The sequence below is a fragment of the Mytilus californianus genome, unplaced genomic scaffold (genome assembly GCF_021869535.1).
Source record: "Mytilus californianus isolate M0D057914Y unplaced genomic scaffold, xbMytCali1.0.p SCAF_1, whole genome shotgun sequence".
Taxonomy (NCBI): domain Eukaryota; kingdom Metazoa; phylum Mollusca; class Bivalvia; order Mytilida; family Mytilidae; genus Mytilus; species Mytilus californianus.
In genome coordinates, this window is record NW_026262581.1 from 70048867 (window position 1) to 70073524 (window position 24658).

The following is a 24658-nucleotide window of genomic DNA, read 5'->3' on the forward strand; positions in this document are numbered from 1 at the left end:
GTTTGATTAAACTTTGTTTGGAAGAATACAGTGTAATAATTTCCATCTGCACATTTTCAGTTTATTATCTTTTAAATGTTTACATGTATGAATAAATGTTTGCATATATATTGATCTTCAATTTAATCTTTTTATCCAACCTATCTTAATAAATTCTATATATTTATCTATATTCACCATTTTAATGCGCCATCTAACTTGTCGTAGCTTATTACAGTGCGTTTAACTTTCTATCTTATTGTTCCATAAAAATTCATATATATATATATTTTTAATTTGTCTAAATACTCTCTGCCTAAAGTAGAAACTGTTGCCAAACATGCAATATTAGGAATGACATAAGATTTAATAACTGGTATTCTCCCTATCATGATTAAGTTTCTATTTTTCCAATTAGAATTAATTTTTTTCAGACTTTTCTAGCTGTTTTTCAGTATCTAGTTTCTGACACTGTTCTTTGTTACGTCCAAAATATATTCCAATACTTTTAACTGGTTTTTCTGTAAAGTTAATATTTTCATATTTTTATTTACAGTGTTTTTGTTTCCCCAGCCAAAAACCCTCCGTTTCATATGTCTTATTTGTCAGTATAGTCGAGTTACTCGCGGTTCGTCTACAGTGTTTTTGTTTTATATTGTTTGTTATCAAGTGGGTTTACTTTTTGGTCTTACATGTCCATGCCTTATATTACAGTTAATTTATTTTTATTTTCTATATGTATTTAAAAGTTCAGATAATTAATCAGCTATTTCATTTATATGATTTTTAGTTTAAAGCAACTATTTGCACAGGATTTTTTTTTGTTTATACACAGTTTTGATTTAGAACAAAAAAACCGACATGGTTAGAAAATATATAAAATAACACCATTACAAACTCAATCTTATATTCGTGTACGTGTCTACAATAAAACAAATCTATTCTATTTTTCGAAATTTACCTGTGATAATTTAAACGTCACCAAAAATACGTCACTTTTTGTGGCGTTGATACATTCGTGTGGCGCACAGTTTATAATTCGTTTGTGGTGTCCTGGTGTGTTGTCGTGGATTCATGGGAGGTGTCCGTTGTTATTCTGTGGTTTACATTATGCTATGTACTATTATATTATTTATTTATGTGTTTCTTTGTCCTGGCTGTTCTTGCGTTTATTTGCACTGTATTCCTGTCACGTAATGTTATCTTTTTAGCGGTATTTTTAACATTGCTATAAAAGCGGGAGATGTGGGTAGCTATAAAACCAGGTTTAACCCATCATTTTTCTTAAAATGTCCTGTACCAAGTCAGGAATATGGCAGTTGTTATCAAATAGTCCGTTTCTATGTCTGTTGGTGTTTGTTTTTGTTGCAGTTAAGTGTTTCTGTTGTTCCGTTGTTTTCCTCTTATAGTTGATGTGTTTTCCTCGGTTTTGGTTTGTGATCAGGATTTGTTTTCGCTTAATCGATTTATGACTATTGAACAGCGGTATACTACTGTTGCCTTTATTTAGATCTGTTAAGTTTTAATCCTGAAAGTGAACCAAATGTTTCAATCATGTTAAAAACTTTTGAAATATCTAGTTTTGATTTAAGAAAAAGGGTAGTGTTATCTACTAGCTGACTTATCTTTATGTGGTTTTCCATATATTTTGATTTCAAATCCTTTAAGGTTATGGTCTTTGCCTGATTCTACAAGCAAGAATCTCCACAGCAATAACGAAAATTAACAAACTACAAAGACAGCTTTGACGTATCCCACGATAGATACTCATGGGTTTCGAAATCCACCCATTGTTTAAAATTGAGCGTTTTATGTCAGTATATAAACGTTTTATCCATCTAAGCATAGAATTTTTAAATCCAAATTTTTGTAAGGCTAAAAACATAAAATTCAACTCCAATGAATCAAATGCTTTTGAAAAATCTAAGAACAGTAAAGCACCCTCTATATTAAATTGTTCTGCATAATCTATGATATCTTAATTTGTATAATGTTATACATGTATCCTATATATCTATTTTTGACATACTCAAATATTTAATAATGTTATTGGTCTTTAATTGTCTAAACAGAGAGAATAATTTTATTTATGTTACAGGGAAATAACTCCGAATTTTGGTGAATTTGTTACATATAACTCCCCATTATCAAATGAGAAATTAAAAGTTTTTACTCTTTAAGATGTTCCCAAAAAGTTCTGTAAAATTCTATACTTAACCCATCAATTTCCGGGGCTTTATTTAGTTTCATTTTATTTAATGAATCTTTTCTTGTATGACACCTGCATGTATATATGTCGATTAAAACGTGCGTAATTTTATAGCCATTATTTTATATAAATAAGAATGTAAAATGAAAAAAAGAAATTTTAATGTTTATATATATTTAAAGAGTCACTGACGGGTATAGTTATTTGCTGTACTGGGGAAATGAACAATACGACTATTTTTAGAAAATAAAAATTTATATCTGATATGAAAAGTCTTAAACATGGAACCCTCTCTAAAGCAGACCTGTCGTTTAATGGGTCGGGTCAAAAGCTGACCTTTTCTCAGGATTGTTATTGAGCAGACCTAGGTGTCTACAGGTCTGGTGTGGAGCAGACCTGTCCCTAGGACTGATCAATAGCAGACCTGTGCAATGGTCTGGTCTGGAGCAGACTTGTCAAAAGGTCTGCAGCAGTCTTCAAAAAGCAGACCTAGGTTACTTGCGTGTTTGATGATTACTAAAGTTAACTTGGAAAGCAGTCAGCAAGTCTGCCCCAAGTTAACGTTTGCACAGGTTAGGACTGCACGATCTGTAAAACTAATTAACCACATTGTTTTTCAGAGATACATGTTTGCGTCACCGTATAATAGAAATTACTTCTTTCGCCATGCCCGTTAGAAGGACAATTGTGCACAATATATCTATAAAGATGTAACCTCGCTTTAATTTTTCAAAAGTTTCCGAAACAGATTTTGACAGAATAATTAAAATGAAACACATTTTATAAGAAAAACGCACATTTCATTTTCAAAACAATTGCACCGAGAAATTACCCTTCCATAGAATTGTAGTATCATAATATTCAAATGCTGAAAAGTCAATTAAATATCGTCATCTATAACCTTTTAAAAAGTAACCTAACATGTCAAATAACTGGAATAATGGTAATAAAAAGTACACAATTTATATCTGGATAGAGATTTCTGTTATCGTTATCTTAATGAGGAAGATATAAATGAATTTCACTTAAATTCTGAAATCAGTGTGTTTTTTTTTTTTCTCAAAGAGTGTTTGTGACTAATTGTTAAATGCAATTTACGTATGACCGTAAACATAATAAGCGAATGTAAACATGGTCATAAACCATGTTTCTGATATATGTATCATTGTTTAGCTGTTATTTAGACGAATTATATATACAGACTGTGTTTTAAGCCTTGTATCACCATCACTGGTGATCCGATGGATAAAATCTGTTGTAGAGTCGTCACTGGTTCAGACGTACTTATAATATAATTATTTCTGTTACTGCATCTTACATTAATTTGTAGGATCCTTTACAATAGACAATTCAGCTGATCTGTAACAATTACATCTTCATGCCTTATATATCATGTACTGTGTTACGACGCTAGATTAAAACTGACGAGGAAAGGTAACACCCGGCCACCGAAAGCTTTATTATTGTAGGGCCTAGGTGGTCGAGTGGTCTAGCGCGTCGGGCACAGTACAAGGCGATTTGGTACCACGATATCTCAGTAGCATGAGTTCGAATCCCGGCCAGGGAAGAACCAAAAATTTGCTATCGCAAATTTACAGAATTAACATTGTTGGGCTGTTATTTAGACGAATTATATATATTCTTATATAAGAACATAAACGATAATGTATTCTTATTTATGTTTCAGAGGCGGACACTTTACTGTACAAAGACTTATTTCGTTCCAACAGTCATTTGCATTTTTTTCCTGGGTATTTACAGAATCGATATCAAACTATTCCAAAGTTAGTATTCTAATTAGAATGGGAAAGAAGACTGTTGTCCAAATATGTCTTACTTATCTTTAATTATAATTAAAAGAAATACAGATGTGGTACGATTGCCATGGAGACAGCTTTCATCAGACCATATGGTGAACAGATGTACACAAGTATTAACATGAATTCCTTTAAACAACGAACAAAGCATTTACAGCCCTTGAATGGTGTAAACTTCCAAAAAAAAACGTGTATGGTGTAATGGTGTATGGCATATGGTGCAATGGTAGAAGGTGTATGGTGCTATGGTGTATGGTGTAAGGGGAATGGTGTAATGGTGTTACGTGCGATCGGGAATGGTGTGAATGAATGGTGTACGACATTTAAAACTATGCAAAATATTGATAGGAACTGATTTTTAATTTTATACATTAATTTACAATATTGTGATCAAAATTCGTTTTTTAAAATAAATAAATAATTGTGTAGTCGCACGCATTCTTTGAAATTAAATTGCATTATGGTGTAATGTGTAATGTGTATGGTGCAAAGGTGTAACGTGTATGGTGTATTGGCACAGGGTGTATGGTGTAATGTTGTATGGTGAATGGTGTAGTGGTGTATGGTGTTAGTGGGAAGTTTACATAATCCAAGGACTGTACCGTATAAGAATATATAAAAGTTTCTGGGTGACACAATGTGAAATAATGCCAATGGAAACCAAATCCTGTTACAAACTACACCAGTCAAAGAAAATCAGACAGCAGCCAACACCTACCAATGAATACAGCCCTTGGATGGTGTAAACTTCCCCAAAAAAACGTGTATGGTGTAATGGTGTATGGCATATGGTGCAATGGTATTAGATGTATGGTGCTATGGTGTATGGTGTAAGGGGAATGGTGTAATGGTGTAACGTGCGATCGGGAATGGTGTGAATGAATGGTGTACGACATTTAAAACTATGCAAAATATTGATCTTAAAGGACTGATTTTTAATTTCATACATTAATTTACAATATTGTGATCAAAATTCGTTTTTTAAAATTAATAAATAATTTTGTAGTCGCTCGCTTTCTTTGAAATTAAATTGCATTATGGTGTAATGTGTAAGGTGTATGGTTCAAAGGTGTAACGTGTATGGTGTAATGGCACAGGGTGTATGGTGTAATGGTGTATGGTGAATGGTATAATGGTGTATAGTGTTAGTGGGAAGTTTACACCATCCAATGACATCTAGACTCGGGACAGTCACATATTGAATGTTGGGGAGTTAAATATTCTCGGGAGCGCTCGATCCTTTCCGTAGCACGGGTGAGTAGTGTAACAACATAAACTTTAAAATCAATTAAAAACCCTAGATTAATCTAATCGGTACAAATCACTACAAACAAATAACACAAAATGAAAAGACAGACAGTACTGATCTAAGAGTTCTCGTATTTACTGAAAGCCAAATTCCAAGTAACGTATTCAATAAACCATTGTCTGCCAAACTGATTTACACTTATTATATATCAAAGCATAAACAAGATGTCAAATTTCCGCAAATATGTCGAGGTTGTGGAATAGGTTGATAACTTTTAGGGCGGGAATGGTATCTAACGTCGCGGTAAAAGACCCACTTTTCGCTACAGGAATCGTTAAATGGGCTTAAACATTTTTTTTTATTCTCCTTATCGCATATCAATTACGGTGTGTGTCAAATAGAGTTACGTACATATCGTTAACGTTTATCTAAGCATATTGTATTCGCAATTGGGATAACCCTATTCACAACCTTAGTAAGGACTATATTGTCAATCAGTACGTGGTGAAATCTTTAGCTGCCGATTATAATAAACAACGACACAAAGCGTGTTACTACTAAATAGTGTATGCAATGCAATAAGAAAATGGTAAGCGTGTCAAAGTATACAACACTGAAGCTAGGCTTAAAATACTGATTCAAATCTGGATATTAAAATATTTCCGACAAAAAGGGAATGTAAAAATTGATGCCGAAAATCCTATCAATTTTAAGAATTCAGACCTGTTTACAGTCAATTCTATTTACCTATTCAACAAAAACAGAAAGTGGCATAAGGGGTATGGCGAACATTATTTGATTCAGTTTAATTTGTATTGTACTTCAAGGATTTTTCAGAGATATCGCTACAGGATCTGGATTCTTGTTCGCACCCAGAGTTGTTTCGCCCCGATTTTCGTTCAAACTGGATCGTTTCGCTATATAAATATAAAATTCATATTTATTCTGTATCATAAATTAAACAATTGCTTAAATTAAAGTATTTTTACATGTCAAACATTTGAATAGTTTTTTTTTAATGTTCAGGTTCCAGTCCAGTTTAGGAAACATAAATATAAATTGACAACTCCAACATTAGTATATACCTTTTTCTGACATGCAATCATTATTTATTTTAGACGTCAAGCTTATTATTGTATTGTTCAAAATATGATACCTTGGTACCCTGTGTGAATTTATTGTTGATATTATAAACATGACCTTTTAAATATGCCATTGTAAGTTGTGAACGACTTCCATTGGTAGTGAACATGTATTTCGTGGTTTAAGAATGAAAGATTATAGTTTCAAAGGCAAGTTCGAAAAAATTTAACAATTGAATGTAATTAGTTATCAAATAGAAAAAATAATGCATACAATGAAAAAGACTATGCGGTATGGGTTTTACTCATTTTTGAAGGTCGTACGGTGACCTATTGTTGTTAACATGGTTTCTCTGTAAATATCAACCATGACAGATATAGGGTGTGGCACGCCTAGTTTCAGAAAAGCTTCAAACTTTGTCAGTTATCACACTTTGATGAAAACAAATAATCACATGGTTGCTATGTTATTTAATGTTTTCCTCCATACATGCTCCTTTTTCACTGTGAGATAGGTAAACCTCAGACATATATTTCCTTTAAAATGCCACTATCTTGCTTTAAATACCAATGATATATGTTGATATTATAAAAATTGAACACAACAACTGAATTTAATGTCAACTTGAATTTAATGTTACCCTTACCTGACCATGAGAAAGATAGTAGGGGCCAACAGCTGTTAGAAATACCCAATTTAAACAATATTGAGGAAGTAAAGAAAACTTATGCATCCACATTGGAATATGACATCATACTTACCAATAAGATGACATATCCTAGTTTCAATATACGCAATACAATTCTTGGGGGAATTGCTGCCAAGGGTGGGAACCATGGAAACAAAAACTGCTAATTTCACAATTTTTTAAAGATTTTTTTAAAGTAAAATGTAATTGAAGGTTGGAACAAACTCTTTATTTCATCTTAATGTTTTCCTTATTTATATTATATACAACAAAATAATAAAAAAAAAAGATATGTTGCTATGGAAACAGGTCTTTCAACAAAATACAATTTCATGAAATAAAATGTGAACATTTGTAATTCACAAATTAGGAAGACGAGAAACTACAATAGAATTAAGAAAGACAGAATGATATAATGCTAACTTACATTCTTGTTCAAATAAGATTCTTGTATTTTGGATTGGTTACCATGGTGGCATTTTAATAAGGTCCTCAATACTCTTCAACTTCGTACTTTTTTTGGCCTTTTTATGTTTTTTTGTTAAAGCGTCACTAATGCGTCCTTTATAGACGAAAAGCACGTCTGGCGTACAAATTAAAATCCTGGTATCTATAACCAATTTATTTCCAAGTGCATGATGTTCCCATGGAAATTAATTTTAGGAACCTTTGAATAATCTTTTTTTTTTTGTTTGAAAATGCACCACATGTATTATCAAAAGTGCTTTTCGTTACGGTAGAGTCTGTTAAAAGGTTTATTTTATTCTTAAATTTGGTATAATTTGACTTGTAGAATTTAAAGAATTGATGGGCTGTTCTATCAGACTTATCTGATGCTAGATAAGATATGGACATGCAGGTGCAAAATCATTTTGTGACAATTTTATTCTTCTTATTGTTGTCCATCGTTTAGATATAAAAATCAATATATTAGAAATTGCATTTTAGATCTGTTTTAATTGAAATTCAATAACATCTACTGATGAAATGTTATATTTTGAAGCTATTTAACTAAACTTAAGCTTTACCTTAACTTTTTCAAAATTTTGTATTTTGTTTTAGTGTTAAATTAGAATTGGTCTCAAATGTGTTTGTATACTTTCTAATGCAATGTGTTGTTTAGTTGGATTTGATTGGCAACACTCTGTGGAAATTCCACAATCTATATGCCTTCACTCAAGGTCTTCTTTCAAAGATGCAATATGCAGCTATATTGGATTCAAATATGTTATACCCCCTCAAATGAATACCTAAAATGAATTAATCTGTACATAAAACTACTGTTACCTGATTACATCCAAATTTGAAGCATAAAAGAATACAAAAAAAAACGTTCAAAATTCAACAATCAAAACCAAATACCATAAAAATGATTTTTCATGTGTGTTAGTGGTGGAAAGGCATAAAATAACAAAAACGATTTAGTGCATATAACTATTTTACACCAACAATAATATAATGAAGATTTATTAGAACACAATGGCCAGAGATTTTCTTTATCAATGAACATTTTAAAAGCGATTTTGCAATCAGGAATGGGACAGACAGCTAGTTTTTTTATTTTATTTGTTTGCTTCAATATACAAAATTTGGGAAAAAAAAGTGAAGGAAATTTTTTAACATATATGATTCTGTCCATATGTCTTTCTCAAAAGAGATTTTACATTTTGATGATGCTTCAGTATTTATATTGTTGTTGAAATATATTTATTATATAGAACATTTGATGTCCTAACAACAAAATATCTATTCCTAATCCTTTTATACAAACATATATGAAACGCTTTCCTGTTTAAAAGAAATTCAGGTCAAAAAGACAGACAACAATCACAGACTGGACTTGGAAAAACCTGTCCTGAATAAAATTCCAACCTGATGGTCAGCCACTGATATGTCAATGTTTGTATTGAATTTTTTTCATGCAATATTTAATTGATATAAAATGGTTCTGGCTATCAAAAAAATACCTTTAACTGTGTCATCTAAATTTTATCGATGACTTTCAACTTCTTGGTCAAGTCCTCAAAAATAGAAGATTTGGCCTCCTCCTAATTGCTAATTATATAAGCCTTCCATTTTTTTCACTGCTACAAAAAGAACTTAACCTTAACAGAAATGTTGAAAAATAATCATCATAGTAGATAAAGGCTTCACAGACCCATACCATTATAAAACTAACAATTGTTTGTGGAAATATAGAAATCAATTAAACATATAGTAGTATCATGAATTTTTTTAGGCTTGTTGAAGATTTTAAGTCCCATAATTATATGTTTGCTTTACTGCACAAAATGGATTTTGTTTCCTGTACAACATTAGTTGAAATCTCTATGTTTTAGAGCAAAGCAATTGTTGTTTAAATGTCTTAATACTAAACCTTCAAAAAGATGTTCATTCTCCCTTTTTAAAAAATAAACCCTTGAAGCTCTTTCAAATGGGCAATACAATTCCAAATTTTGCTCCATGTCACTTATTTCAATTGGATCATTCCCAATATTCAATCAGAACAAGTCTTCATAAACATTGATAATATAGCAATTTTTTTGTATTGCATTGTCCAGTTAAATCAGAAATAATGTTGCATTATAATATACCTTCCTTTTTTCTCCTGTTTGAACGTGATCTAACTCTGCATGATTGTTTCAGCAATATCTTAATCAATCTTTAAACATAAGAAATAAATGCAAATTAACTAAACAGTATATGTCAATAAAGGCTTATACATACAATTTACAGAAAATTACCATAAAACACTATAATTATATCTAGATTTTAGTGTTCCATGGAACACTTGTGTCACTTGCTCACACATGTGTCACATGTTAAAAAAGAAAAAGCAAAAACAATATTTTACTATCGAAAATCCCTGGTAATAGTTTTATACAATACGAAATAAAATTAGAGATACATACTTGTTTTATTCTTTTAAAAAAACATTAAGATTCAATAGTTTATTTAAATTAATCCAGGCAAGCAGTTTTTCAAAAAGGATTTTAACTCAATTCTTAGAAAACGTACTGTTTTGTTTCTACATGCTAACAGTTATAGTCGCTTATGTACTGAAGTTGTTCCCCTGAAAGTCTATTTTACTCCATCTATTACGTGTTTGTATAATGTCAACCCTGGCCATTCCAATATTTGTAAAAGTTCATACTTTGTTTGGGTTACCCAAAATATCATTGGTCATACATGTATAACAATTGTAAACACATTATCAATGTTAATCAAAAGTAGTTGATTGCCTATTTATATGTCAGCAAGTAATCAAATAAACACCTTTTTCTAGGTTATGTTAAATTTTTGAAATTATAAAGAAACTAAGGTTTCAACTCCCTCAGGCAAAGTTGACCTTAGATGAATTTGGCTATTTTTTAGGTATTTTTTTGTCTTATAGCTCTTCAACTGTTTCGGTTCTTATGCATTTTCGGCTTTGAGCGTTCCTGATGAAGTTAAATCCAGAAAAGCGCTTCGGACGCATGAAATTATTTAACCTGTTGTTTTCATTTTTTACAGCACTGGGTCGATACCTCTGCTGCTGGACTATCAGTTCCCGAGGGTATCATCAGCTCAGTAGTTAGTACTTCAGTACTGACATGATTTATAACAAACCTTTTTCAAATTGTCCGTTTATAAATTTTGAAATTATAAAGAAACTAAGGTTTCAACTCTATCAGGCAAAGTTGACCTTAGATGAATTTGGCTATTTTTTAAGTATTTTTTTTTTGTCATATAGCTCTTCAACTGTTTCGGTTCTTATGCATTCTCGACTTTCAAATATTCGGCTTTGAGCGTTCCTGATGAAGCTAAATCCAGAAAAGCGCTTCAGACGCATGAAATTATTTAACCTGATGTTTTCATTTTTACAGCCTTGGGTCGATACCTCTGCTGGTGGACTATCAGTCCCCGAGGGAATCATCAGCTCAGTAGTCAGTACTTCGGTACTTACATGATTTATAACAAACCTTTCTCAAATTGTCCGTTTATAAATTTTGAAATTATAAACTAACTAAGGTTTCAACTCCCTCAGGCAAAGTTGACCTTAGATGGATTTGGCTATTTTGTAGGTATTTGTTTTGTCATATAGCTCTTCAACCTGTTATTTTCATTTTCGCAGGTGTTTTCACTGTGTTTTCATAAGCGTATGAAAGCTGATGGGTATATTTTATTTCAAGGCACTGAGGAAAAAGTAAAACTTCTTTTCGAAATAGCTATCACTAACCATAACCTACTGCTATTTACTTTTGAAATTGATAAAATTTGAAATTTCTAGATTTAGGAACATATAACAGGACAGAGATTTCGAAACGAAAATATCATAATTATTAAACGTTTCACAAAACCAACTGAAAACATTTCAATATCTATACCAAAATTCAAACCATGCTAAAAGTTGTTTTAAATCCGTTATTAAAGGTGAAGGAATACGAATTCTAAAAAAAAACTGATCCTGACAAGTTTAATGAAAGAATTAATACACAGAGGTTATACAGACGCTTTTGTGAGTAAAATATTAAGAAATATTTCTCATACAAAAAGATTAAACAAATTCACAAACAAAGAAACAAGCATTAACAACAAAAACACATATAACTATAATATCTCTTTCATAACACAATACCACTCTAATGTGGAAGATTTACAAACCATTATTAGAAAACATTGGCATATAAATCAAGACAACCCACAGTTAAAACATCTCTTTGATAAAAAAAACATACAATAGCATTCAAAAGAAACAGGAACATTGTAGAAATCGTTAAGAAACACTTAAAATAAATCAATGTCGTCTAATAGAAATTAATTAGACAGTTACAATATAAAATGCATACTGAAACGTATTTTAAACTAAATCTAATTACACAAATTAGTAATCCATACTTTAATAAAGCGTACAATAATTAATAAAACATACAATAATAAATATATAAAGAATAAAAAAAATTTAAGGACGACCTCCAAAGAGAGTTACCTGGAATATAATTCCGAAAGAACTCGAAACATTGTACACGTAGCACGTTATCAATGTAAGGTCGGAAATGTGATCCATACGATAAACGTGTGGATGTTGGATCAATATACCTATAAGCTGTGCAGATGTTTTGGCAGGCTTATAGTCTCTGCAGATACCTGAAATTATAAAGACATTTTTCTCATACTTCTATGAAAGGAAAAAAAAACTAAAACATACCAATCATATGATATTATATAAGTCTTCATCTTTAACTAAGCAAAGCCATTGCACATAAATTGCATTACAGTGATTAAAAGGGGAAGCATTCACGTTTTCATATACACATCAAGCATTATTTATAACACTGAATTTTAGATGCCTTTAATTGGATTCATCAATTGCAAGATGAGAACAACATGCTCCAGAGTTGGATTAAGAAGGGCTTATATAGCTATAAATATAATAAATGCACAGACTTTTACCAATATCACTCCACTGTGAGTTTTTCAGGCTCCCCTCCTTTTTGAGAATCCTGGAACCTCACCTGTGTTCATTTAAATGTACAAAATAAGGAAGCACATGCCATGTTCAATATACCCATGTTTAAGACAAGCAAGTATTCATCTCTGAGTCAATGATTCAAACTTGGTAAAATCATTTGTATAGGGGTGTATGATTTAGGAAGAAAATGTACAAGCCTTGCAACATGTGCAAGGAACTATATATAAAGATGCAGACATGCACTTTGAATAAAACTAATTTGGTAATGGAAATTGATTGAAAAATTCACCTATAAAAACAAAAGTCTAGACATGTGAAAATGTTGGTCAGTACATCCCCTCAAAATGCCATTTACTACTCTCAATATCTCTACCAAAGCCTTTAAATGTGGACAAAGAAATATCATGCAAAGAAGTGGGACAGCTCCACTTACTCCTAAAGGAGCATACTTCTTTGCAAAAAGAATAACTGAAATGTATACATTTAAAAAAAATATGCTTACCTGATGCAACTGGAAGGTCACATCCTTATGTCCATTATTTGTAATCACCACATAGGCCAGTGATAATGCTCTGCTTGATCTTCTTATCACATCAGACTGTTCATCAAATGCACTGTCAAGTTTCCAGTGTCCTATGAACAATGTAAATGCTCATCCTTGTAATTTAACTGATAAACCATCATGGAACATGTATAAAGATATCAACAAAGTAGATAAAATGTGTACAACAAATACATAATGAGTAGCACATATTGTGGCAAACGTCTGCTTCTATTTTGATGTATGTAAACACATGACTTTCACTATACCTCGATCTAGAGAGTTATGCAAAGGGGAGTAACTCTTGCAAAATTAAAGCTAATTTATGCATGCTCATAGCTAATTTCTGAACGAAATCTAATTAGCCCCAAAATGTTTTTACATTTATGAGAAATATAAAACAATATAAATACAATGTATAATTTATTTTAAACAGCAGTGGATGCGTTTTTGCATACATGACGGAGAAAGTTAGTACATAATTGCTTGAAAATATGCCCGAAATTCATACTGTTAACCCTGATGAAAGAACAGGGGTCTAAATTTGAGGAAAAAAAGTATTAAAAAGTTGTTGAACAAGTATTTGTCAAATTTTAAAATGATTTGAAGTTTAACAAACATTTTATCTAATATATAAGTGACTATAAGCAGAGAATCTCAAAAATCATCTTTTTAAAATATTCAATCTCTGTTGCCATGGTAACCACAAAATATAAAGTGTGACATAAACATATTTTTTTCATATTTTATGTCAATGTTTGTTGTCAGAAAGTTTCAACAAAATCGGTTACTATCCGTGCCCAACTTGGGTTGATGGATACAGAGATTGTCTGTTCCAATATAAACATTTACCTTTTCCTCTTTGAATCAAAAACAATATACTGAGTAACGCTAACCCCACAAACGACAGAGAATTCGAGAATAAGGAGACGGGATTACATCTTCATCCGTAAAATAGATATTCTTAAACGATAAATCATGATGGCGTCCGTAGATTTTTCAAATTGATGACTTCAACTGCACAACTTGGAACCCTTGTTTTAAAATCCTCCTTGTTAGCTGCAACAATTTATGTTAATATAAACAAACAAGTTCAGTTCGTCTACTTCACAGACAAATATGGGAAAAGGGTATATACATAATTGTATTATTGCAGCATTTATTTATTTCAGATTACAAGTCATATTCATCAATTCAGATGTCGGATCATGCTGATCACACGCTATGTGGTAATGGAGACGAATTGACATTAGTCACAGCTTATTTTAACATAGGTTCATTCCATAAAACTTCAAATCTAATTTTTTCTGCAAGCACATATTATAATTGGATGAAAAATTTTCAGTTTGTGAATAATTGTGTTATACTTTACACGGATGACCTTGCTTTATCAGTGCAGTTCAAATCATATCGTAGGTATTTCCCAATCCAGAGGACTAAAGTATTCATTCTGAATCAAGAAAGTCTTTGGGCTTTTCGTTTGCAACCAACAATCAAAGAAATTTACCACCAAAAAGGATACCCAACCCCGGGTATACCCGCTTATTCATCTGCAATGCATGCTAAGTATGAATTGATCGGAAAAGTAATAACAGAAAAAATACACACGACGACTTTTCTTGCATGGATTGATATAGGCTATTTCAGAAACCATATATCTGACTGCTTTGAAATGAAACCGCCCAAAAGTATGAGAGATGATCATATTTCATTTTCGCAAGTCGATTTGTTTAATCCAAATCTTACTCTAAAGGAAATAATGTATCAACATAAATTGTTTGTAGCTGGTGGATTTTTTATTGGAAAACCGGATTATCTGTATTTGTTTATCAAGGATTATAAAATAGCAGTGAAAAATTTGCTGAAATTGAAACTGATGAACTCTGATCAGCAAATATTGTATGCAATGTACTCATCAAAACTATTTTTTCTGCCAAAGATACAAATTCAAACTTTCTTTGACGAGACACGTTTGAGAAAAAGATGTTCTGATCGATGGTTTTATTTGGGACAACTCTGTCGTTTGTCAATAAAACAGAATGCAAGTGAAAACAAATGCATTCCTAATTAAATGTTAATATAGTCGCTATTTTTATATATTAATTTAAGGATATTAGGCATGATTGCAAATGAGACAATCGTCCACCAGAGAATAAATCTCGATCATTAAGAACAAATAAATTGGAGGTATTTTTATTGATGTTCAAATAAAAAAAAAAATGAATTATACGCAATAAAAAAAATTAAGGTAATAATTAAACAAAACAGGAGGAAACTGCCTTAGTTCAAAACGATTAATGGTTACAATACTACTCAACCAGATGTGTGTCCCTAATTGTAATACTCGAGGCCAAAATATTTGAAAGTCCAAATAATGCTACATACATTAAAAAGCTGATAGACAACAAAGGACTAGAAGTAAAGTAAGACCAGAACAGGAGATCATAGTTTAGCCTGAGGGAGATGCAGAGACGGAAAAGAAGCTATGACAGGTTCCTGACCTGGGACAGGTACATAAAGTATGTTGCGAGGTAAAACATGTTTGTGAGTGCTTAACCCTCCCTCAAACCCGAGACAGTGGTGTTACAGCACAACATATGAACAAACTATAAAAATCAGTTGATAATGGCTTAACTCATCAAATCGATACAAAGCAGAAAAACAACTCACAGACCGGACGTGGTAGGGTATATATACATCCCTAACAACAAAAATGACACAAAGTACAGATCATATATACATCCCTAACAACAAAAATGACACAAAGTACAGATCTAAGAGTACTCGCACTTACTGATCTAGTTAAAAACCAATAGCAACTAATAAAAAATCGTGTATCTAAGACTAAAATATCAATCAGTACACATCCAACATCCAATGAATTTAGTGTAAAGACAGTCAGAGAAAACCATCACCTTATGCAATGCCAACATATAGGTATTGGCACATTGTATTACCGTGAAAGTGAATATGTGTATAACAATAATAATTAGTGTATTTTCAATAATTATACTGATAACGAAATCAATACTTATACCAATAAAAACAATAGTCAACGATCTAGTTACAGTATTCCATTGTTTACCGTTTAGAATTAGTTTATTTAAAGAATTGATACGCTTACCTGGATCGTATCTAAATTTCCGGGCTCGGTAAACAACATCAGCGTAGTAATTCAAGTTTTGATCTGAAACATTCATTTTGATCTTTACAACTTTTAAAAGACTGAACAATAAATTATAATGACATGTTCGATCTTTTAAACATTTTTAAGACTTATTATCTGCGGAAGAGTGATCACTCTTCACTAGCTTTTCAGACGAGACGGTATATTGTTATTGTGTACAGGTAGAGAGCAAGTAGTGAACAGTCTGAACTTAGACTGAACATATCTTAATTGACTGCAAGCAAATTGTAAAAACAATAACGAATTTAACGCAATGGATAAGTCTTAACATATAATAAAAGACTGAATGTGACTTTATAATATATTATTCCGGCTTTTAAGACCTATTAAGATCGAAATAACAATTTCCGATTAATTTTGGTTAATTAATGCAAGGATCCGTTTACTGCGATATCATGATTTGGTATAAGCTGAATAACAATTACATCGAAGTGGATAAATGTTCAATCGACGGAGGTATATACAAATACCTACAATTACTTGTTTACATGCCGTGTTTATGCCACAAAAGATTCCACTGAATAGCGAAACGTAACAACCACTTAATTTTAAAACTGTATCAAAAATAGAATGATGTATGCTAATCGACTAAATAAGTAAACATATGAATAAAATTTGTACAAACATGCAATGTCCATACAATAATACACATATAATTTCTTTTCTTAAATTCATATTTATAATACTTACCATGTAGCCTAAGTAAAAGGTAAATGTCTTTTTTTGTTAATTTTTTTTTGTACCCATCTGCTGTCAAAACAATTTCACAAATGTTTATCAAAAATTAATGCCTACAACCTGCTTGAAAATCATTCTTTCAAATTCAACCAATATGTTGTCAATGAAAACTCCAAGATGCTGATTACTTGTTACTGTGTAGCATGTTTTTTCGGGCTCATTTTTAAAGATTTTATCAACTTTAAGACTTATCACCTGTGGTAAATTCAGTACTATTCAGACCATTCGCTATCAGTCAATCAATATATTTTGAGTATATGTTCACACTGCTCGATAGTTATAACCTATATATATATAGCTACCTTTACAAAACAACAACATGCTGGCTTGTACGAACGGCTCCAGAATTGCACTGGGTTGACTGCAATCATAATATCTAAACAGAAATGAATTAACAACAACCAAAGATATAAAAAATTACTTAAACTTTTTACAAGACTTAAAGTCTTTAGATTCATACATTTCATGATCAGATGATGTCAAGATCAGAATAGCCGTTACGGACTTACATTCATAAACGAGATCAGCAACCTTCTATCAAAGAAATCAGGACAGGAAATGTGAGTTATAGACTATCAAATGACAAAATGTTATGAAAAATAATCTAAAAACTAAACAGCCCCCTTTAAACCTCTATCAATGAAAAACAAAAGAAAATAAAAATGCCAGTGGGAACACCCAGGAGTGCTGTGATATCATCATTCTACCAGTACAACCACACAGTTTGTGTCTTTTATAAACTTACAACGTAAATTGTGCATTATTTGTGAACTGTCCATCTCTTAATAACACTTATTTAACATTAAGCGGGAGTTTGAGGTCACAGATTTGACCAACAGCTGTAAAATAGAAATTAAGTAATCTCTGTGGTAAACATTACTCCTCTTTCTAGACAGTCAATGTTTGGCAATCCGGCTTCCTTCCCGAAAAAAAACTGACCACCTCAAAATAGCACAATAGTGCTGAAAGTGGCGTTTAACACCAATCAATCAAGCAATTGTCAATGCTAAGACAATATGAAGAGTAATAAGCTGGATATAATCAATGTTTAACATCATTTATAAGTATCAGTCATATTCAAAAAGAAGTATCTGGTACTGTGAAATTAACTATTTCTATTCCCCAAGGGCGACCGTGGAGAAGAAATATGGTCACGAGTGGTCTTCTATCCGAACCTTGCTAAAGTTGAGCGTCCGTTTGGCTGTGCCGGATAAACAAGTAGGCAGCCAAGTCCGCTAAGAAAGGGAACGCTAAAACCGATGCCTCGCGTAGAGGGTGTGCCACGCCCTTTGGACGTTAAAAACCCTTGCAAAAACTCTTTGGGGGTTCGTAAGGTGGCCTTGTTATGAGGCGAAATGTTTGTACCAGACCTTCATCATTCTGAAAATACATTGTCCCGCATGACTTTTGAGTTATAGTAAATAAAAAATAACAGATTACATGCATAACTTTGCCATAAACAGAAGGCATCCTCGTCGCTTAAATGTAGAAGACCAAAGAGAAGAATGTATATACATTTCAGGGGAAAACACGTTCACTATTATCTGTGATTTGTTTACAGTAAGAATTGTTGCAACTGTTATATTCAGAAACAAATTCTTCTAGCCTAAGTAAGAATATGTGTCAGAGTACTCTTACACATTTGCCCGTATGTTTCTCCACTTTACTTTTTTTTTCATTTACATTTTTCACTTTTATTCTTACTTTGTTTACCTCGATAGGTATATACGATACTCGTCTGTTGATTGCATAATAAAATAAAACCACATTTTTTTCCCACGCGTAACGCGTTGCCGGGGACATGGACATACCGGGCGTCCGTCCGTGCGTCCGTGTGTCCATGCGTCTGTCCGTCTGTCCGTCCGTCCCGTCTTGTTAGCGCTCTCAATGGTACAATTCTTGCCAGATTTTTATAAAACTTATACTATAAGTTAATATCAGCAATATCTCGGACAAGTTCTATCATGGTGGCCGATCAACTTTTTTAAAAGATTTATTCCCCTTGGAAATATTAAATTTATGGAAAATGGCCTCGTTAGCGCTCTCACGGGTACAATTCTTGCCAGATTTTTATAAAACTTATACCATAGGTTAATATCAGCAATATCTCGGACAAGTTCTATCATGGTGGACGATCAACTTTTTTTAAAAGATTTATTCTCCTTGGAAATATCAAATTTATGGACAATGGCTTCGTTAGCGCTCTCACGGGTACAATTCTGGCCAGATTTTTATAAAACTTATGCTATAGGTTAATATCAGCAATATCTCGGACAAGTTTTATCATGGTGGCCGATCAACTTTTTTTAAAAGATTTATTCCCCTTTGAAATATTAAATTTATGGAAAATGGCCTCGTTAGCGCTCTCACTGGTACAATTCTTGCCAGATTTTTTATAAAACTTATATTATAGGTTATTTTCAGCAAAATCTCGGACAAGTTCTATCATGGTGGCCGATCGACTTTTTTTTAAAGAGTTATGCCCCTTGGAAATATTAAATTTATGGAAAATGGCCTCGTTAGCGCTCTCACGGGTACAATTCTTACCAGATTTTTATAAAACTTATACTATAGGTTAATATCAGCAAAATCTCAGACAATTTCTATTATGGTGGACGATCGACTTTTTTTAAAACAGTTATGCCCCTTGGAAATATAAAATATGTGCAACGCGGGGGACATTGAACTCTGTTCTTTTATTTATCTTGTGGTCAGATATTAACAGCTGGACACCTGGTGTGAACCGATGGTTGGAAAATTAGCTCCTCCCATATGCACTTATACAAATGTTATATATAGACTCCTTGCCATGTGATTTTATTTACAGAAATTTACTATTAACTTTTTACCTCTTTTGAGATAATTAAAACTCTGGGATTTTTACAAAATATTCAAATGGATAAATACTTTAAAATAAATATACAAAAAATCACTAAACAATCATTATACGACTGTAGTGCTACCTTTTTTGTATGTATATCATAGAGAAAGCAATTGTACGTTGAAAGAACTCAAATACACCTATCGAGAAGACAGAATGATGTTTCCTTTATGTAAGAAATACAGATGATAAGTGATTAACGAACGATTTATTGACTGCAAAAATGGTACTCGAATGTAAAAATGCGGAATTTTACGTTACATTTAAAGACTTAACTAACTGTATAAAATGTACGAGTTTCAATGGTCATTATTCAAAAGGCATCATATATGCAGTAAACCCGGAGCTTTGATGGCCTAGTGGTCTAAATACTGTGTCATCACTGAGGTTGTGAATTCGAAACCCGTATACGTAAGTGTCAGGTGCGCTCGACTCCAATCTTAATTGACTAGGATAATGAGTTTTCCTGCTGAAGCTCGGTGGTTCACCCCGGGCACTCTGGGTTCCTCTGCCAATAAAATGATACCACCACGAAGTGCCAATAGTGCTGAAAGTGGCGCTAACCACCAACCAATCAGTCAATAAATCAATGCAGTAATCTAACCCTAGATTCCGGTTACATACAGATGTCAAACAATTTGAAGCAAATGTCGGCGAATTTATGTTTTTTGCATTTAATTTGTCCCGTTGAATCATGTTTATTTTCACTTTGCAAGATAATCAATACACACAACCTTTTGATATAGTCAATGCAGAATCACATAATATTTGCAGCTGTTATATTAATCTTCCTGGATCTTTTCGAACCATTGACACTGTTTTGAATAACAACAATTACAAAAAAAACAATTATTTTTATATTTCTGGCCAATTTACTGAACTACATTACTTTAATAATATGTTTACATAGTAAAAAAGTTCCAGTAACAAAGAGGAATATAATACAACAAAGAACATCTTTGTTTCCGTCTCTGGAACATGATAAAAGTCTCATATTATTGTCGGAAACAGTAAAGTTCATATACATGCACCACTAATTAGTATAATAATAATCTGACATCTAATATATGAATACACCCAACACAGAAATCATATAATGGATTGGCATGAAAATGTGTTAAGCATTGAAATCAAAACCATTCTTTAAATTATGTAATTTTTGTTTAGAAGTCAGAAAAGGAATCTAATGATTTTTTTGAGATGGTGTATTATTCAAAATGTTTGACTATATATTAAAGAGTTGATGAGAAATTGTGATATTTTTTGCATTTAAGTTTAATGGCAATCTTACTTTCGATATATGAATCTAACCAATACAGAAATCATATCATTAATTGGCATGTACACGTACCTAAATTTGAAATCACAACCATTCATTGTCATTCATCAAAGACAGATATTTAATTTTTGTTTGGAAAATAATATTGAATGTTTGACTATCTATGAAAGATCAAATGAGAGTTTATGATATATTATGCAAGTTGGTGTGAACGAAAATTATTTGTGTTAATATAAAAGCAGTAAATAATATCTTGTTGCTGTTCTTATCTTATACATACAAGTGAAGATGCAAAAAAATATTGTGTAAAAAAACACAGTATGATAGAGTTATTCAAATATTGGATCGGGATAGACAATAAACCACTAGTCTATGTTTCTTAATCTCTGCACAAAATGTGCAATTGTAAAAAGCAGCATTTAACATGTTTAATTGACCAAATAACATGTTTCCTAAAAGATATTTTGATTTTAAACCTATTTATTCATTAAGATATGAAAAGGATTTAGCAACAGGCACAGCCTATAAAAACTCTTTCCATATTACATGTACAAGGTATAATTCAAATACTAACAATAATATAATATAGAGAAAAATGCATTCTACTTATGAGCACACACAAGAAAATAAATATTTACAGTGTTAATTAATAAACGTAAAGTATATTTAGGTATGTATGCAAACTAATCATCATGTATTCAAGTACCTTGAGACATGTAGATATCCTTTATAAGTTATTAAAAAAAAATATATATATATATATATATATATTTATATATAAATTTAAAGTTAAGATCCATTTATTACACCTTGTGATCCGTTTATTTGGCAATCGCCAATGGCAGTCAGCAGGATTTAAGAACATTTGTTGTTCGACCTGTTAGTCAAATGCGTTTTGTTAAAATATACTTTTTCACTTTTTTGGTCTTTTGGAAAATGTTGTTTGTGCTGTATTTAGACCCCTCTAACAAGAAATTTGTTTTGCATGCACACGTATAAAAATTGCGGTTTTTATCCAACGCAATCATAGGTTTGAACGTTGTTTTCAATTTAGACTTGTATATATATATATATATATATATATATATGTCTGCCTATGTGTAGTGGCAACTGTAAATTATACCTTGTCCATCGGATTTCTTATGATTAAGAAATACCAGGCTTTAGAATATTTATAAAGTGCCTAGAAAATCAACCTAACAATGTTAGAGTAGATTTGATTCTTTACTTCTTCCCCGAGCGGGGCTGGAACTTGTACTTTTCACTTCATACTTCTACGGCAACACCGCCTAGCATTGCGCAGACGCCTTATCCCCTCCCCTAACTATAGCTGATAAAAATCAGATTTCGTTTTCGGGAGGTGTTACCTTCTCATAGGAATTAAACAAGGACATCTAGACGCAATACACACATATATATAAGGTTTGGAAGAGACACTAAGCCTAATTCGTGGAATAAATGAATTAATTTTAAAAGAAAAGAAGGAAATAAATGAAAAACAAACACTAAATAAAACATTAATTAAAAAAATCCAAACAAAACGGTGAGTTGCTAGCATTATTTCTAAGTTGACAATGGCTAATATTATGTTTCCTTATCTTATAATTGAAAGGTTTAAATATTTCATCAGTCCTATAAATACACAGGGTGTTCGTTTTATGTTGTTGGTTTTCATGTGTGTTTACTGTTTGGTCTTACATGATATTGGGTTATATTACAATTATTTTATTTTTATTTTCTATATTTATGTAAAAGTTAAGATACAAAATTCTTTCGGAATTTAAGAAATTGGATATTGGAATTCAAATTTCACGTTAACCCCACCTTTGGAAAATGCCAGAGGCCTAGGCATATTTCGCATTTTTATATCATATCGATGCATCTACATGGTGTTCTATTTTATAATACATTACATCTCCAAATATTCTAAATACCTGTTTGATTGCAGACAAATAACTTTTTGCATATACAATTAGACAAAATAAATCTAGTTATAGACAGGCATATTTTACCTCAATGTGAAAATATACCTGTATTCAATTTAACAGTTACCAAAATGCTGTTATTTATAATGTAATGGAATCCATTAGAAGTCTTCTTTACTTTCGCCATAGTTGTATGCAAGTTGAAATGTGCGTGTTGGTGGTAAAATATGTTTTTTGTTCGTTGATTGTTAACTTACCCCGGCAAAGACAGTAAGCGAAGTTGATTTGGATACATAAATGAAAAATTAATTGTGGCTCCCTCAACAGCGGTGAAACGTAACCAATGATCAGTAATTTAGCTGTTTTTAAAAGTGTTTTAGCGACGTTCACCTTACTCCGGGAAGGTGTATCTTTGGTTTTGTAATCAACTGCTATTGGTCATTTATAGTTCAAACGATACTACGGTATTTTCTGCATTGAAATTCTATAGCAATTTATCTACATATTTCTGAAGATTATGTCTTCCTGCGCTGATAACGAAGATGGTCCTTATATTCTACTCCACCGATGGTTTTACTATATTTTTTAATGTGTCACATATCATCATTAGTTAATCCAATTGTCTTATAAGAACAATAACTCCTTTAACTACTATACGGAGTCATTCTAAGGTTACGGTCCTGTTTGGTATTATTGTAGATCTAGTACAGCTATCATTTTTGTCCCCGAGAGATTTTTCTAGCTATTATAGTTTTCGAGATATAAAAAAATTTAATGCATTTTATCCTTTTATTCTATTTTTAGTAATGACGGCAAGGTTTGTTGACTGACTGGAACAAACACAAATTTTATAAAACATATCCTAAAGATCACTCATTTCAATATTGGTGGATTTCGGTTCAGTAGTTTCAGATAGTCAAAATGTTAATCGGGACTGAACTGAACCGATCACCAGAGAGGAAGATACAAAAGCCGTAACTAGTGCAAAAGTTCGAAAACTATAGCTATCGATGATATTCCCGCGGAAGTACTTGAAAACGACACAGCAATTGAACTTCTGTACGAATATAATGAGTGGTTGTTTCCAGCTCGATAAAGTCCCATTAGAATGGACGAGAGGAATAATAAACCAAATATTAAAAACGAACGCAGACAATGAACGTATACTACTAAACTACAGTGAAATAAAATTTGATATCAGTACAATGTAAAATATACTGTAGTATTCTGAATAAACGGCTTAAAAAATGGTCAGAAGATATCGATCATTTCTGCGAGAAACACAATGGCTTTCGCAGGGGTAGAAACTGTGAAGTTAATACCCAAGCGTTATACTTTCCCTCGAACGATAAACAAATATCCCGACTGTCAACACATGTATGCTTTATGAAAATGATGATAGAGTTTGAAACCCTGAATAGAACACTGTTATGGCATGAACGTCAAGCGTTGAGAATACAGGGAAACTTTCTTACAGCGGTACAGTCACTTAACACTGACGCCAAATGCACTGTCCGACTGAATAATGACTTAAGGTCAAGTTACAGTAAAGGGGCTATGTCACAGATTTTGCTAAAATTTGGCATACAACTTTGGCGCGTTGGACTATAACTGAAAATCAAAAAAATAA

General features: G+C 32.0%; 1 protein-coding gene and 1 long non-coding RNA gene across 2 annotated transcripts; both read left to right on the plus strand.

Annotated features, from left to right (window-relative positions):
• Positions 1 to 3054: 3054 nt before the first annotated feature.
• Positions 3055 to 15689, plus strand: LOC127723277 (uncharacterized). The gene is made up of 3 exons (XM_052229847.1): positions 3055 to 3131; positions 3876 to 3972; positions 14191 to 15689. Exons 1-3 carry the CDS (start codon positions 3129 to 3131, stop codon positions 15087 to 15089), a joined length of 999 nt encoding a protein of 332 aa, XP_052085807.1. The 5' UTR covers positions 3055 to 3128; the 3' UTR covers positions 15090 to 15689.
• A 1723-nt stretch (positions 15690 to 17412) lies between these two features.
• Positions 17413 to 24658, plus strand: LOC127723360 (uncharacterized). The gene is made up of 2 exons (XR_007992015.1): positions 17413 to 17503; positions 23833 to 24658. It is a non-coding gene; the product is annotated as an uncharacterized LOC127723360 (long non-coding RNA).